The 16,627-nt window shown below is 33.3% G+C and overlaps 3 protein-coding genes across 4 annotated transcripts; 1 reads left to right on the forward strand and 2 right to left on the reverse strand.

The window, feature by feature from the left end:
* Positions 1-593: 593 nt before the first annotated feature.
* Positions 594-4,756, forward strand: LOC122604015 (arginyl-tRNA--protein transferase 2-like). Its single transcript, XM_043776900.1, has 6 exons — positions 594-979; positions 2,153-2,191; positions 2,390-2,540; positions 2,722-3,795; positions 3,912-4,224; positions 4,380-4,756. The coding sequence occupies exons 1-6, from the start codon at positions 802-804 to the stop codon at positions 4,494-4,496; spliced, it is 1,872 nt and encodes a 623-aa protein (XP_043632835.1). The 5' UTR covers positions 594-801; the 3' UTR covers positions 4,497-4,756.
* A 2,596-nt stretch (positions 4,757-7,352) lies between these two features.
* On the reverse strand, positions 7,353-9,114 carry LOC122605247 (protein yippee-like At3g55890). Its single transcript, XM_043778158.1, has 5 exons — positions 8,917-9,114; positions 8,318-8,361; positions 7,875-7,983; positions 7,727-7,782; positions 7,353-7,617 (listed from the first exon to the last, which is right to left on the reverse strand). The coding sequence occupies exons 1-5, from the start codon at positions 9,052-9,054 to the stop codon at positions 7,581-7,583; spliced, it is 384 nt and encodes a 127-aa protein (XP_043634093.1). The 5' UTR covers positions 9,055-9,114; the 3' UTR covers positions 7,353-7,580.
* A 589-nt stretch (positions 9,115-9,703) lies between these two features.
* On the reverse strand, positions 9,704-15,572 carry LOC122605811 (protein yippee-like). 2 transcript variants are annotated; one of them, XM_043778768.1, is made up of 6 exons: positions 15,564-15,572; positions 15,259-15,367; positions 11,264-11,307; positions 10,469-10,577; positions 10,318-10,373; positions 9,704-10,183 (listed from the first exon to the last, which is right to left on the reverse strand). In XM_043778768.1, the coding sequence occupies exons 2-6, from the start codon at positions 15,361-15,363 to the stop codon at positions 10,099-10,101; spliced, it is 399 nt and encodes a 132-aa protein (XP_043634703.1). In that variant the 5' UTR covers positions 15,364-15,367; positions 15,564-15,572; the 3' UTR covers positions 9,704-10,098. The 2 variants fall into 2 exon arrangements, with proteins under 2 accessions (XP_043634703.1, XP_043634704.1); XM_043778769.1 differs by lacking the exon at positions 15,564-15,572 and having other exon boundaries at positions 9,704-9,965; positions 10,065-10,183; positions 15,259-15,543.
* Between the last annotated feature and the right edge of the window lie 1,055 nt (positions 15,573-16,627).

Genomic DNA, 16,627 nt, shown 5'->3' on the forward strand with positions numbered 1-16,627 from the left:
TTATATTCTGTTTTATTATGTAGATTTATGACATCTCCTAAGTTTTGAACGTGTTTTTAAAATTTACGAGAGTAAGTACTCGCGTATTACGACAGTGAGATAGTGGGGTGATAGGTCATAGAGTGTAATAGCCAAATGCCTTAACCGTACGAGTTCCAACCCGGGATTTAAAAAATCGTCGAAAGTATATCGAATGACATCTCTAATAAGAGAGCATGAAATTTTAAGAACACCCATATAATTTTTATAATTTATCGATGTATGCTTTTTGTGATTAAATATTTTGAATGAATTGAAGGAATAAATGATTTATGAAGGAGAGAGAAAAAATTGATTGGTTAAGATTTAAGGAGAGCAAAAATGATATTGTAGTGATTTTAGGTAAATATAGAATAGATATGAAGCCTTTTGAAAAGAAAAAAAATGTTAAAATTTAAAATTTAGACAAAGGAATTTGATTTATATATATAGTGTAAATATAAATATATATATTGTTGTGAAGTTATTTTAATTTATGGAAAGAGTTAAAATTGAAAAACTAAAAACAGAACAACTAAACTCACCCTAAATAAATAATAAAGAGGCGTGTACCACTACCACCTATGGTTTTGGTTTGGTGATCTTATTTCGACCCATTTATCATCATCATCTCATCATCATCAACATCATCATCATCGACAATTAACTGTCACACAAACACACACTCCATTAAATTCCGACCTCTTTAAATCATGCGAATGAAATGGAAAAAGGCCCATTGATTGATTGATTTGTGTAGATACGTATAATTAATAAATTATTATGGCGGATAAGAAGATCAAGAACGAAGCTAGCAGTAGTAACAGCAATAATAATAACAATGATATGAATATGAATAATAATAATAATAATAAGGGCGAAAGTGTGGTTGTTGACGTCGGTCGCCGGAGAAGCTCTTGCGGTTATTGCAAATCCGGTTCCAATACTAGCATCACTCATGGTCAGTAATTAGTCACTCACTTACCTCTTTTTTTTGTTTCTTACTTTTATTTACCGATTAGCTCTATCTACATAAATTATATTTTATTTTTACTCTGAATTCTACTATCTGATGATGTGTTAGGGTTTCCCAAAGATAACTCTAGGTTTGACCTTAAGGATAAATTAAGTTACTTTCTACACTATTAAGCTGATATGTGTCAGGGTTTCCCAAAAAAAAAAAAAAAAAAAAAAAAACCCATTGATATGGAGCTTTTGACTCATACTCTCCGCCTACGTCGTAGGCGATTCTTGGAACGTAGATCAAAATAGCAAGTTAATTAATTCAAATAGGAATATATCTTCCCTGGTATCTGTTACAAATTCATATCAATCTGGATGCTGATCCTAAGCAGACATGGTTAGCATTTTACGTCAAGTTTCATTCTTGTAAGGAAGGGAGTGGCCGAGTGGGTATGAATTTGAGAAAAAGCTGCAAAAAAAGTTATGTCTGTTCTTAATAACTCCGGGTTTGAGGAACGTTATTGGTATTGCCATAGGTGTCTGACCTTTTTTTCTCCTTTGTCTTCCAACACACCAACACAACAAATCAATAAGCATGAAAAATAATTTTTTTTGGGATTGGAAGTGGTTTTACACTCGGCATATTTGAAAGCTGGGGCAAACTGCTGCAAATGGGTTACAAATTTTATACATTAGATGTCTCAAAAGCACACAATTAAGGGCCTGTTCTAGGTTTGAGTACATGTTATTTTAAATATTGAATTTAGATGATTTAGTCCAAGTAGAGATAAAACGGCTTAACAGTAACTATATTGAAAGCACCAATGACAACTGCATCCTTGTATTAAGTTTTTAATTGCTTCAGAAAGTTGTTTGATCCACCACTCAAAAGAGGCGGTGCTCTCTTGTTGTCACAGTCACACCAAAATAGAGTTCCTACAAAAAGTTACAGCGTTGTAAATAGGGGTTTACTATTATGCTGTTTTCATAAATGACAAGCACGAGGTTTATATTTTGACTTAGGTTGCAAATAAAAGATCTGTAAAATTTCTTTCGCTGTTGCAAAAAATCATATAAAATGTTTTAACTTTTTTGGCAAAGGGATCACTGAAGTGGACAGAGGTTTATATGCATCTTTCCCTTGTTAATTTCCAGTTTCTTCATTTTGCAGGTTTATGGGCACACAGTTTAACTGTTCATGACTACCAAGGTTAGTGTGTGATGGTGTGTGTGTGTGTGTGCACGCGAAAAAAATTCATGTATTTATTTATGATTTATCGAGAAAATAGGCAAATCTGGAATAGTTTTTTGGGGAATAGGAAATGCTATATTTTATTTTTTTTATAGATATTAAGGGAGCATAACAAGTTTTTTGAATTTATTATAATATCTTTTATTCTTTTGATAGCTCTTCTTGACAGAGGCTGGAGGAGATCTGGATGTTTCCTTTACAAACCTGAGATGGATAAGACTTGTTGTCCGTCTTATACAATTCGTTTGAAGGCGAGTGACTTTGTTCCTTCCAAGGAGCAAGGTCGAGTATCTAAACGAATGCAAAGGTGTTTTCAAGCCCCCCTTCTCATAGTTTAGTTTAGATTCCATTTCTTTCTGAAACATGCAATGAATAATTGTTATATTGCTTCCTTTTGTACTTGTCATATATTTATGCACTTCAAGAAAAAACTCGATACCTGATGTTATTCTGATATGATTCATATGAAATAATCTACTTCACTGCAGGTTTCTAGATGGTTCATTGAATGCTAAGAAATCAGATGAAGTAGATGAGAAACCAACCGATTCAACCCTCATCTCCAATAGTGACACTCTCAATTCACTACATAGCAAATTTATGGTAGATTGTGGGTCACAAATGAACAGCCCTGACCAAGTGATGCACTATTTGTCTGATCAAATTGATTCTGTAGTACTCGCATGCATTGAAAGTGGGGAACTTCCAAGTGACATTCAATTCACTAAAGCATCTGTCAAAAGTGTTGCACCAGCCAAAAGAAAGTTACAAGCCGAAGAAGCTCAAGATCTTCTGTATTCCAGCAATATCTCCTTTCAGATTGCTGCTTCGTTAAGGCGAGCCAATAAAAGTGTTGGCACAGAAAAAGGTGATCCGAGTCCAAAATATATTGCAGATATACTGTCAAGCTATCTAAACAATTTGGCATCAGCCATTGGTTTGTCTGTAAAAGCTTGCAATGGGCATATAAACTTCTATTCTACAGAAACACAACCTGTTGTTTCTAAAGACTCTTCCACAAGCAGTATGAGAAAAACGAGTTCTCCAAATAACCTCAGAAACTATCATTCCAAAAGACAAGTTCTTGAGATTCGTTTGAAAAGATCAAGTTTTGATCCAGAAGAGTATGCATTATACAGAAAATACCAGATCATTGTGCATAATGATACACCAGATCATGTCAACGAGAGTTCTTACAAGAGGTTCTTGATTGACAGTCCCTTAATTTTTATTCCATCAAGCCGAGATAGTACTGTTCCGCCTTGTGGACTTGGTTCTTTTCACCAACAATATCTGATTAATGGGAAACTAGTTGCAGTTGGTGTGATAGATATTCTCCCTAAATGTTTGTCGAGTAAATATTTGTTTTGGGATCCCGATCTTGCCTTTTTGTCACTTGGTAAGTACTCGGCACTGCAAGAAATTAATTGGGTGAAAGAAAATCAAAAACATTGTCCTAGCTTGCAGTATTATTATCTTGGCTACTATATACACTCATGCAACAAGATGAGATATAAAGCAGCATATCGTCCATCTGAGCTTCTTTGTCCTCTTCGTTACCAGTAAGTTCTTGTTATGTCTAGTTCAAAGTAAAAATGGGTCAATTCCGGTTGTAGTTTGTTAATAACAGGTCAAACCAGTAACATAGAAAACAGTTAACTATTACCTGTACTTGTAGGTGGGTTTCCTTTGATACAGCAAAGCCGTTACTTGATAGGAAACGGTATGTTGTACTCTCTGATTTCACCAACTTGCAACATGACGGTGGTTCGTCAACTGTTCCCATTGACGATCAAATAGAACAAGACGAGCCTTTTCCCGAATCATCAAATGACATTCCTATTGATGCGGATGAAGAAATGTCTGAACTTGCTTTTGAAGACTCGGATGATGAATCAGAACCAGAAACCAGTAGTGTGATACCTGCAGAAATGCGAAAAGATGTCAGTAATATTGTCATTGGTTTGAAAGGAATGCATCTGAAATATAAGGTTTACTTCTGCCAAACTAATCATCATTTTTGTTCTTTTTTGCTTATATCATTAACTTGTCGTTAGATTAGTATTTTACAGTTAAATAACCTTTCTATACCATTAAAGATAAGACCGTTGCATACTAATAAAAAAATTTTTTTGCTAATTGAAAGGATATACGACAAGCTTTTGGACCCAGTGAGAGAGACTACTTGGAAACTCAGTTGGATAAATATGCGACGGCCGTGGGTGCCGATTTGTCAGAGAGAATGATTTACTCGATTGGCTGATTCCATTGCCATTTGGATCCTGAGATGCATTCTTGGTAGATCAGAAGTACAAGTTCGAATGGTTTTTAGAACTTGAAAAATGCTTCAGAAAAGGCTGTTATTTCTTGAAGATTGTATGTTTTCATCTTATGGTATCACTAGACGGCCTGGCTACATTGAACAGACTCGGTTCTTAGTTGCGTGAATTTTTTATCTAACTTATACTTGCGACGCCCATATCACAAATATCATATTACAAATATAAACATGTGTTTTTTTCCCTTCAACCTCTCAGGCTCTCAGCCAAATTTGGACCCGTGATCTTATGGATTACTGTACAAGTGGAGTTGGACTTGATAAGCCACATTTGAAGCATTTACGAGTAGTATTTAAGTATCTAGTTTGTAAGGTTAGTGTGAGAATGTGAGATGGCTAAATCTAAAAGGTCTGATGCTTTAGTACCAGTTATGTTTCAAACCAGGGTTTCATAGTCCATGCTTTTTACATAAGAACTTTTAAAAATTGAAAATAAAACTATTGTATTTGTTTTATAGGGTAAGGTTAACGTGAAAACCACAAATATGAAGAGAAACCGTGAAAACCACTAGTTTCCCTCCCTCCTTTTTGGTATAGTTTTTTATTTTTCATTTTTTGAAACTTTTTTTTGTTTTTTCTTTTCTTTTAACGAAAACCCTTTTTTTTTTTGTAAAAAATCATATGAGGTACGTGTTAAGAAAACGTATGAATACGGTACGGGTGTTGCCCTACATCCGTTCTAAAGGGGTTGTTACCGGACGCATATGGGAATGATATGAATTTGATAGGCAGCGATCCAAGAGATGGTGACGGTTGTTACGGTACGAACGTAGCCCTTAAACCTAAGGGCAAGAGATGATTTTTCAATGGTTCTCACTATATATGTGGTTCTCACCAGACCCTTTCACTTGTTTTATATTTATCTTTGATATTAATTTTATCAGAATGCAAGATCGAAAATATAATCTCTTTTATATACGTGTTATGCAAAATTATCCTCTTATTAAACAAAATACACATTAATAAAAGATAAATAAATTGTTTTTCATCGGTTTTCTAATCATCGACATTAATATAAGTTTTGATATACTCTTAATATCTATATCTATAATCCCTTATAAAGCATATTGGATTAAGAAATTAAGCATTTTTTCATTATTTTCAAGATACTCTTAATTACTTTTAACACTTTTCACATTTTTCTTTTATTCTAATACACATTATAATGCATCATGTACCATACATCATAGCCACATTACATCAATAACTTCTACTATTCACCGATGCCGACGCCACCACCGCCGCTCACCACCACCACCCGTTCCCACCGCCGCCATTTCATCACCGTCGCAATGCACGGGTACCTTTTTCTCGTGTTTGATCAAGATGTTACTCGTATATAATTAAGGTCGCTAAGTTGCTGGTGCTTGTTTTTTTTTTTTTCCCTTTGTGCTGCTTTTTGAAGTGGATGTCGCACACACACACTACTCGCAACTTATCCAAGAAATCCATAAAAAGTTGACGTAAGTTATCTTGATGTTGACTCAAAAAACAGGTTGCTTTAAATCTAAGGCCCATCTCCAGTTACATTTTGAACCCTTTTTAAGACGGAGTTACAATTACTATATCATTAATGGCCACGGCTTATGAACAGTGACACGTGCCACGTGGCGCTGTTCTATTGGTCTCGTATGTATCCCGTGTTTTTCCCAGATTTTGCCATATCGGATTCCGTTAAGGTTATTTTTTGTTCGATTTTTCTTGGTTTTCTACATAGTTTTTTTTGCTTTTGTATTTTCTTTCTATTGATCCACTTATACCCCGCTTTTTTCGGATTTTGTTATATCGGATCCTGTTAAGGTTATTTTTCTTTCGGTTTTTGTTGGTTTATTACATAGTTTTTTTGCTTTTGTGTTTTCTTTCTATTGGTTCATCGTATACCCCCCAACACTATTTAGATTTTGTCATTTTTGATCCCGTTTGGAGTTTTCTCTTGGTGTTCATCATAGTTTTTTGGCTTTTGTGTTTTGAATTAATATGTTGGAAACTTTTACACAATATTTAATTTTTCCTTTGTTATTTCTATTTTCGTTAAGGTTATTTATCTTTTGGTTTTTCTTGGTTTTTTGATACCTTTTTTTTTGCTTATATGATCTCTTTTATTGGTTCATCATATACCCCGCATCACTATTTAGATTCTGACATTACAGATCCGATTTTGAGTTTTTTTTTTCGTTTTTTTTTTTGGCATGGTTATCAATAGTCACCATGCTTATTAAAACTTGACACGTCGCATCGGCTATAAAGTGACACATCGCACGTTTCCTATAGTTTGGATTTTGCCACATTGCATCCTGTTCGGATTTTGTCACGTCTTTTTCTTTTTTTAGTTTTGTTTTTCCTTTTCGGATTTTTTTATTACGGATTACTTCTTTTGTTTTTTTCACACTTTCTAATTGTCATTCAACCTTATTGTGATACACCCCGTACCACTACTTGCATTTTGCTATATCGCATCCACCTGATATCTGAATTAATATATTAATATTTTTGTCATATCACATCCCGTTCAGGTTTCTACTACGGGTTACGTTTTTTTTTCTTGCATACTTTTAAATAAACATATTAATGGCAAAATTATTTCTAATTAAGCTGTCGAAAATTCACGACATATATACTAAAATAACGAACCGTTTTAACAAAGGAATTGAGACCCCGCAACGCGAGGTCCAAAATTTTCTAGTTTGAAGTATAACACAACATGAAATTTATTTATTTTTTGTCTATGTTTTTTCCAGAATATAACACGACATATATCAAATATTGACATGTAGACAGACATATAATAATATATCCTTAAACATCTGAATTTACCACTTTTCAGTATCATTTATTGACCTGTAAATCTGGATGAAGTGATGAACATCTGACAATCAGGTAACAATTCATGAGCTTAAACTTATAACATCTGAAAGTACATAATATAGGTTTCAACTGCAAATAAATCATCATTCTTCAAACGCCATCTTGACCACTTCCACAAATATTTGCTTCATACTAGTCACTAGCTCAATCATCGATTTCATCAGGACCAGAAATCATAAACCTGCATCCAGAAAGATTTTTTAAACTTCAACTTTTTGTCGTCTTTTTCTTCCTTTTTTTTTAAATAAATATTTATAACACAATTCAAGTATTAATTTGTGGGCACTAACAATTCAAGTATTGATTTCCCTTCCTTGAACTTTTGGCGTTTTTCATGTGCGATTTCCTGAAAGTCATCAATCAATGAAACATTAAGGATACGTGTATGGATCAAACAATAATATATCTTAAAATTTGGATTCGGTCATGTCATCTTACATATGTCCATCCAACAATTGATCCACATTTGACACATGAAATGTCGGCAACTGTGTGCATCCCGGTTAACATGAGTCTATCTTCCTTGATCCCAACAGTCACATTTACTCTGAAAAACATATGCAGCTGACTCTCAATAAACTCAAGAAAATAGTATTACATAACTCTAAAGATTATTAACCTCGTTATCCAAATTCGACTATCTTGCATGATTCAAAATGCTTAAGAAAATCAGAATCGCATCGAAGTTACCCATTAACCAAATATCCAAAAAACTAATTACTTTAACTTCAGATCTGAATAATCATCTTGAGTAATGGGTAATTTTCCAACTTTATGAACTTATTCTAATGCTTGGTAGAAGCAAAATCGGATTAAAAGTATTGATGGTTGATGTAATAAGATATACTCGTATATAATGATAGAAAGAAAGGAAAACTTACACCTTGTTGAAAAGATAAGCCTTTCCGTTCTTGCAATGAAAGCCCTGAAGAAAGAACACAGCAACAACAAACCCACTAGTAATTTTGTCTAATCCAAACAACTTCAAAATTTTACACGCACACAAAAAGTCATCCATCCATGTATACATATTGGCATACATATATAAATTAACATTTTACTGCCTTCTATAATTAAAAACCCTCAACAAAATCAAGATAGTGTTCAAACTAGAGTCTAATGTTTTCAAACCATGTGTTCCAATTTCATGATTAATTGATCATCGATCAACTAGCTAATTAAGTTGATGTCAAGCTAATTAAGAAATGAGCACATCAAGTTCAAGCAATTAGAAAATATTCAAAGTCTGAGGCTAAATACAATTGTGAAATGTTATCTAAGCCTCTCTAGCCAGGTTGAGCAGAATATTACTCCTAGTGAAATTTAGGTAAAATATTCCAGCTCAAGTTCAAACTAGGAACATGAATAAAAAGTTACAGGATCATCTTCAAACAACAAAATTAAGTTAAATCAGGATTGAATAAAGCAGACAACAACATATGTAATATCATACTAAGAAAAAAGTTTAAGACCGACCGACCTTGGAGTAGATATCATCGTTAAGAGCAAGATGAGTTTTGCATTGTTTACAACTGTATATTTGACCCTCCAACGTCACGTACTTACCTCCATCGGAAGTCTCAACCGGAACGGGTACGTTGACTGATGAAGAAGACATATATTGGTGATTGACTTAGTTACTGGATGATCGTTTTGTGTTTGTGGATGGGTGATTTAATGGTTTTCTTTTAAAAAGACAATAAGCTGGTTTCTTATACAAGGATTCTTTTCATGCTTCAAATCTATTGGGCTGGGTTTAACTTACAGTGGCCCTTTTCCTAACCAAACTATGGCCCATTTGAATATTTTGAGGATGTTTTTTACTTTCAAATTAGTATGATTACTAATCCGGTAGTCCAGTGGTATTTTATCCTGAAAAAATTTACAAATGACAGATACATGGTTTGAAAAGATGAAATAAATGTTGTCAGTTTCTTATGGATGTTTTCCTTGTTTGTAACTCATTGGGCACAGAGCAAGTTACAAATAGAATTTTTAACAAAAATAAGGGGGAAAAAGCCTCCATAACCAAACAAGAAACAACCATGAGGTCAACCGAAATCATACCATGTCAATTTTTCCAAACAATCATATTAATTAATTTTACGCTTATCAAGTTGGTTTGTTTATCAGTCTTCTTTTCTATTGGTATTAGAGTAGGAAGTAGGAACATGATGCAACTAGCCTTATCTCTCAAGTCATAATGATTTACTCAAGAATTTTGGGTATTACTTTTGTATGAAAAGAATCCCAAAAACACAGATATATGGGCAGAAAACCAGGTTATTGTATTAATAGATTTGGGAACAATCACATGGCATTAACAGCCGCACTTGTATATCCAGTAGTGCTTCAGAGAACCATAAATAAGAATTACAAGCAGAGCAACCCCTTCTATGCCTTGTAGAAAGGGTAAATTTTACAGCTTATTATAATAACAATTGATCTACCAAGCCATCTGCCGAGTAGCCTTTATAAGCCGGTAAAGGGCTTCAAAATTACTTACACGGAATATAGTAATCCAACACCCTACAACACATTGGATGATCATACGATAGTTTTAAATAACGACCCATGAATTTGAACTAATAACATCTTGAGAGAAGATTGTCGGGTTGCAGAATGTACATGTTCCGAATGCAGGTTAATGGTCATCATTTCATCAGACATCGTCTTGATCACTTCCACCAATCTGTGCTTCCTGACTAACCCAATAATTGCTTCCATCAGGACCAGAAAGCTTAAACCTGCATACCTTAAATTTCATAAACTACAACAATCCTTTATAACAATATTTACCGGGCGTAAAGCCTTTTACCCAAAAAATAAGATAAATAAAAATCCTTTATAACAAAATCTATAGCAGGACTAGTGTACTAACCGTTCAAGGACTGATTTCCCTTCCTTGTACTTTTGGTTCCTATCATGTGCCGTTTCCTGAAAGCAACGGATTAATTATAAAACGAATACGAAACATTGAGGGTGTGTGCATGGGTTGTAAATCTTCAGACTAAGACTTTCTTTTATCTTACATATGTCCAACCAACAATTGATCCACATTTGACACAGAAAATGTCAGCAACTGTGTGCAGCCCAGTCATCATTAATCTATCTTCCTTGACCCCAATAGTCACATTTACTCTGTAAAACATGCAAGGAATTACAATAATCACAAAGTATAGCATGACCCAAAATGATAAGAAGTTAAAACCATAATCAGGTTGTTAAGATCCCAATGAACCTACATGACATGCATCTCAATAATCAGTCTTCGAATAGAAACCATTTATCTAATAATAAAAAGGGTAAATGGGTGGGAATCCTCTGGTCCCATGTACCATTTTGGTACCCAGAGCGCACACCGCATAGAACTCATGCCCGATAAGTCACCATCCTCACACATGGGATCACAAGATATAGTTTCTCCACTTGCCTTTGGCAACTTTTGAACCTGTGACCTCTAGCCTTCATCTATTGGCATGTGGTCACATGATAGCGGTACCATTGGGGTTTTACCCCATTGGTCCATTTAACTGATAATATAACTCTGATTATTTTGACTCAAAACACTCTAATTTAGAATCATAATCAGGTTACCCAAACATCCAAAACTGATCAGTGGAAGTTCAAATCACAATAACTAATTGGAATGCACATCCAAACACCTCCAAACTTTTAACTTACAGATCTGGGGTATGGCATCTTGATATACCCATAAGATAGCTAATGTTTAGACTTTATGGAGTAATGCAAAACTGAGACCAATAAAATATTGTGAATAGATGAAATAAAACTACATTTGGCAGGTGGGAGAAAGAAAAACTTACACCTTACTGAAGAGATAAGCCTTTCCATGCTTGCAATGGAAGGCCTAACAAAAGCACATATGGAAACCCAATCAGCAAAGCTTTCTAACAAACAAACAAGCAACACTAGACAAGTAACTTAAAAAAAAAAAAAAAAAAAAAAAAAAAAAAAAAGAAAAAACATTTCCAAAAGGTTGCATATATATCTTCTCGACTTCTTGTCATATAGTGAATGTGTATGATAATAAAGACACAACACACGAAACTTGTTGATTCAAACATACTTGCAACAATGTTCAATCCAAGTTACTTTCTGTATCAAGATTATATCTTGCACAACACAGCATTTAAAGCTATATCACACGGGATCAGAGCAGAGCCCGCAGTGAGCCACATAAAGAAGGATCAAAACTAAGTTTGAACAAAACTGAGTTAGGCCTTTGTTTACAGAGATCAAGGGTTCAATCCCTCACCCCTTGGAAAGCCAAAGGTCCTTTTCTATACCAGATAGAGCCTCAAAGTAGCATCTCTACCTTTGGTAGGGGTAAGGCTTTTAACATCTCAACCACCCAATCACCATTGTAGGCCGTATTGAAACCCAAAACTCGTGGAAGACGGAACTAGGTGTTACTTACTAACTAGAGCACACAATTATTATTATTATTATTATTATTATTATTATTATTATATTATATTATTATTATTATTATTATTATTATTATTATTATTATATATTATTATTATTATTATTATTATTATTATTATTATTATTATTATATTATTATTATTATTATTATTATTATTATTATTATATTATTATTATTATTATTATTATTATTATTATTATTATTATTATATTATTATTATTATTATTTATTATTATTATTATTATTATTATTATTATTATTATTATTATTATTATTATTATTATTATTATTATTATTATTATTATATTATTATTATTATTATTATTATTATTATTATTATATTATTATTATTATTATATTATTATTATTATTATTATTATTATTATTATTATTATTATTATTATTATTATTATTATTATTATTATTATTATTATTATTATTATTATTATTATTATTATTATTATTATTATATTATTATTATTATTATTATTATTATTATTATTATTATATTATTATTATTATTATTATTATTATTATTATTTATTATTATTATTATTATTATTATTATTATTATTATTATTATTATTATTATTATATTATTATTATTATTATTATTATTATTATTATTATTATTATATTATTATATTATTATTATTATTATTATTATTATTATTATTATTATTATTATTATTATTATTATTATTATTATTATTATATTATTATTATTATTATTATGATATTGGTAAATGTTCTTTTGAGAACGATAAAACCAAGAAACAAATCTTCGCCATTAAGGAGTTTTTAGAGCTGAACTTGAAGTAGGACCATCATTAACAAGCTAAGGGAAAGACGCTTGAGATGGTTCCATGTTAGGAGAAGAGACCAAACAACACCATTAAGGAGAGCGGAATCTATTCACGTTGACGGCATGCGGAAAAGGGGTAGGCCTAAGATGAGGTGGGAAGAGCGACTAACAAATGACCTAAGGGAGCTTGGCTTATCGGAGGACATGACGTCTGATAGGATTGCCTGGAGAACTTAGGATTAGAGTAAAGAAATAAATTAGGGTAGGATTTTGGGTGACTAAGATCGACATCTTTTCCCATATTGTCTTGCCCAAGGATGTTAGTGATGGTTTGGCCAGGAAAAGTGGGCCAACTAAGGTGACTCGATTCTACAAAGGGTTTTGACCGGACAAGAGAAGAGGTAGGTCTACAGAGGCGGAAAGATTGAATACCAAACGCTCCAAAGGAGTTTCCAGGCGGAGGACGTGGACAAGGAGTGAAAGGCATATAAGAATAGGTTATGTAAACCTTTACTTAGACTTTGGTTCTGTGTGACCTCCGTAGTGGTTTGGGCTTGAGTAGAGGTACGCCTAAACAAAGGGGGGAGGTTACTCTAGCGTTTATGTTGACCCCAAAATGCTTTGTCTGTCGGAGGACATGACCAATGAGAGAATACTTTGAGGACTAGGAATAGTTTAGTGGAACTTGAGAGACAAGTGAGAGGAGTAGGATTAGTTTTAGCTAGGCGGCCTAAGTTACTTTGTTTCGTAGGTTGATTAGCACCCGTTATCTTTCTTAAATTCTTAGTTAATTCCTACTTATATGTATGTATACATGGTTATTTTCATACCACATGTTTGGTTTCTTGTAGGAGGCTATGTTTATGATGTTTTTACGCTTTTATGTTGTTTATTATGTTCAATGCGGTTTCTGTTGTATATGTATTGTTGAACTTGTGCAAAAGTATGTTAGGTCGCATGTTTGCTATTCTTCCCTACTTTTACACTGTATTCTTGAGTTTTTATTAAAAGAAAAGAAAGGGAAAGATTGGATAGGGAAAGAAAGGATAGAAAATTATATAAGAAAAAAGCATTCTTGAGTTCAAAAGGAAACCAAAAAAAATTATATAATTTTAGTACTTTAAAACCATCCACACACCACCACCTGGAATTCATCATCACCATCATCAGGCTTTCTTTCTTTCTAGGGTTTCTTTCTTTCTTCCTATTATTCAATACTATTTATAATAAATTAAAAATTAATAAAATGGAATCATCATCATCACCACAACAAGAAATCAGCTTTCGGCAATATCACCGACAATGGTATTATTAGCATTGAATAATATCACGATGGCAAGATCAAGAAAAAATCATACCTGATGATCGCATATCGAAGGAGTCCAAGAGTTAAAGTGCTAATAAACCCTTTCAATCAAGAATTAATTACTGAAAAAAATTGATACCTGATGAGTGATGATTAAGATCGAAGGAGGAGTCCAAACTGAGGAGTGAATATTATGGAGAAATTGTTGGTTCAAATGGTGAGAAGACAATCATAGAAGTTTTCCATTCAAATCTGGCCATTTTTGGCCAGAAAGTTTTTGGAGGAAAAAACCCTAACTTTTCCTTCCCTACACTTTCTTTTCCATTAGGAAAAAATCTCAAGAATGCAAAAAGGGTAAAATTCCTTATCTTTTCTTTTATTTCCCTTCAAAAAAAAACTCAAGAATGCAGTGTTAGTGTTGTCAGGTGATACTCAACACACAGGTATCGTTACTACACTCTTTACACCCCCCCACCCCCTTTTTACTCTTTTGGTCAGAGCTCCTTTTGAAAGCAGTCTCTCTACCACAGGGTAGAGGCAAAATTGTGTACGTCTCACCTCCCCTATACCCGGCATACAGGGATTGGGTCTTTGTTGTTGTAAATCTTCGCCATTAGATCATTTACAATCAACGGTTAAGATTACTTAAATAATCACATTCTCTCTCCTCCTCATTCTCTACATCCCCATCACCACTCACCGCTGCCGCCACCAACACAAGCATCCGCCGCTGCCGCTACCTCCATCTCCAATCATCACCATTACCTAGAACAAAGCCCACACAACTAAGGGTGACACCCATACCGTATCTAACCACCACCATCTTTGATCGCTGCTATCAAATCCGATCACCACCCACCCCCTCTATGGATAAAACCGAGGATGCAGCCGGCAGGGCTAAAGGCGACGGCCACACTGTAATATCATCGGAAAAGATGACGATGGTGGCAGTAGTGGTAGCAGTGGTGGTGGTAGAGGCGGATGGTGATGGCGGGTGGGGAGAAAAAGAGAGGGGAAATAAGCGGCAGAGATGTATCCTTGGTTTTCAATGTTAATTTTCATTTAATCAAACCCTATGATTATTATCATTAAATTAGTCCATTATTAATCAGAAGGAATATGGTAGGAAAACAGAAGTACTCCTAAATTAAAAATAAAATAAAACGATAATTAGACGATGATCATCTTCAATTAGCAGAGAAATTGATTAATTAATAATATCACAATACAGTAAATATAATGACATGGAGGAAGGAACCTTAGAAACGATATGATGTTGAAGGGCAAGATGAGTTTTACAATGTTTACAACTGTAAATTTTTCCTCCTCCTCCTTCCAACGTTACTTGATACAATCTCCCCATCTCTCTACCTCCAACAATTTCCAATTTTATTTATATTAATAATTTATCTCCACAAAAAAAATTGATCCAAAATACCTATATTGTAACGATCTATCTTCTATCCATCTATCTACTAATATAATAAAATGGAACATGATACCATTACTAATATTAAAATTTTGACTAAATTATTTTTATAATTGGAGGGCTAAAAGAACAACCCGAGACGTTGGTTCAAATCTTGGAGAGATTATGACTATAGGAACATATTATGACTATACAACCGTTCGTAACCCGTTTACCCTTTCACCTACATTTGTCTTCTCATTTTTTTTCATCTTCTACTTTTCTCTTTAATCATTCACCTATCATTTGGTCCCTACTTTTATTTTATACCTCACAATATAGTCGATCAAAATAGAACAAAATAACACAAATAATATTGATAAATTAAAGTGGACTTACATCTCATCTTTCACCTAAGCTAAATCATTCACCTATCTCCTCCTCACCTTCACCTATCACCTATGTGACTTAACAATTCACCTATCCATTATCTCCTTTCACCTATAGTCTTCACCTTCTCTTTAAAAATGGTCTAAATGAAGCGTTGGATCACTTGTAAACGTATTGATATTTGAATAAGCAACCTCTTTACATAGGTAGAGGTAAAGTCCGCCTACATCTTAAACTTTCCCATATACTGTCGAGTTATTGTGGCTCAAAACCCGCAGAAAACGATAATGAGCGGTTTCTTTTTTTCTTCTTTTTATGTAGGTTAGTACAAATATTTCAAGTTATATGTTAACTTGTTATGAATGTGTTAGCATAAAATGATAGTAGAAGTGATAACTTGCATAATCATATTATATACTCATTAACCGAAATCGTTTATTTTTTTAGTTTTTCCTCTTTTATAGGCTCAAGTGGATCATAAGATAAAGCCAAGATCAAACTAGCTAATTCGAAGTGGAAGTAACAAGCTTTGTAATAGTTATGGCTAAATTGATAATCGGATAAAGGTAGAATGCTAAAATGGTTTATTGAAGTTAGAAATCTCTATTGATTAACCAAGCTCTTGATGTTTTATGCGTTTACATCAAGAGTATGTTTCGGTGTCGAATGATTGTATTATATTTGTAAAGTTGTTATGTATGTATGTCAATTGATGTTGGTAAAATGTTTTGAGTTGAATTAGTTCCTTTTGATAAGATTGAAAGTAAAAGCAATTTTGAGGATGTTTGAATTAGCCTTTCGCATACTTGGTTAAAATTTCTATAAGTTT

The sequence above is a fragment of the Erigeron canadensis genome, chromosome 6, assembly GCF_010389155.1.
Source record: "Erigeron canadensis isolate Cc75 chromosome 6, C_canadensis_v1, whole genome shotgun sequence".
NCBI classification, from domain to species: Eukaryota; Viridiplantae; Streptophyta; class Magnoliopsida; order Asterales; family Asteraceae; genus Erigeron; species Erigeron canadensis.

Bases quoted from the DNA above. Each gene is read 5' to 3' on its own strand.
- LOC122604015 (XM_043776900.1), top strand. From the start codon at position 802: ATGGCGGATAAGAAGATCAAGAACGAAGCTAGCAGTAGTAACAGCAAT. The intron at 2,541-2,721 runs GTGTTTTCAAGC...ACTTCACTGCAG, and splicing joins GTATCTAAACGAATGCAAAG to GTTTCTAGATGGTTCATTGA. The intron at 4,225-4,379 runs GTTTACTTCTGC...GCTAATTGAAAG, and splicing joins GAATGCATCTGAAATATAAG to GATATACGACAAGCTTTTGG.
- LOC122605247 (XM_043778158.1), bottom strand. From the start codon at position 9,054: ATGTCTTCTTCATCAGTCAACGTACCCGTTCCGGTTGAGACTTCCGAT. The intron at 8,362-8,916 runs GTCGGTCGGTCT...TTCTTTCTTCAG, and splicing joins ACGATGATATCTACTCCAAG to GGCTTTCATTGCAAGAACGG. The intron at 7,984-8,317 runs GTAAGTTTTCCT...TATGTTTTTCAG, and splicing joins GCTTATCTTTTCAACAAGGT to AGTAAATGTGACTGTTGGGA.
- LOC122605811 (XM_043778768.1), bottom strand. From the start codon at position 15,363: ATGGGGAGATTGTATCAAGTAACGTTGGAAGGAGGAGGAGGAAAAATT. The intron at 11,308-15,258 runs GTTCCTTCCTCC...TGCTTTTGTTAG, and splicing joins AACATCATATCGTTTCTAAG to GCCTTCCATTGCAAGCATGG. The intron at 10,184-10,317 runs GTTAGTACACTA...TAAGGTATGCAG, and splicing joins GGGAAATCAGTCCTTGAACG to GTTTAAGCTTTCTGGTCCTG.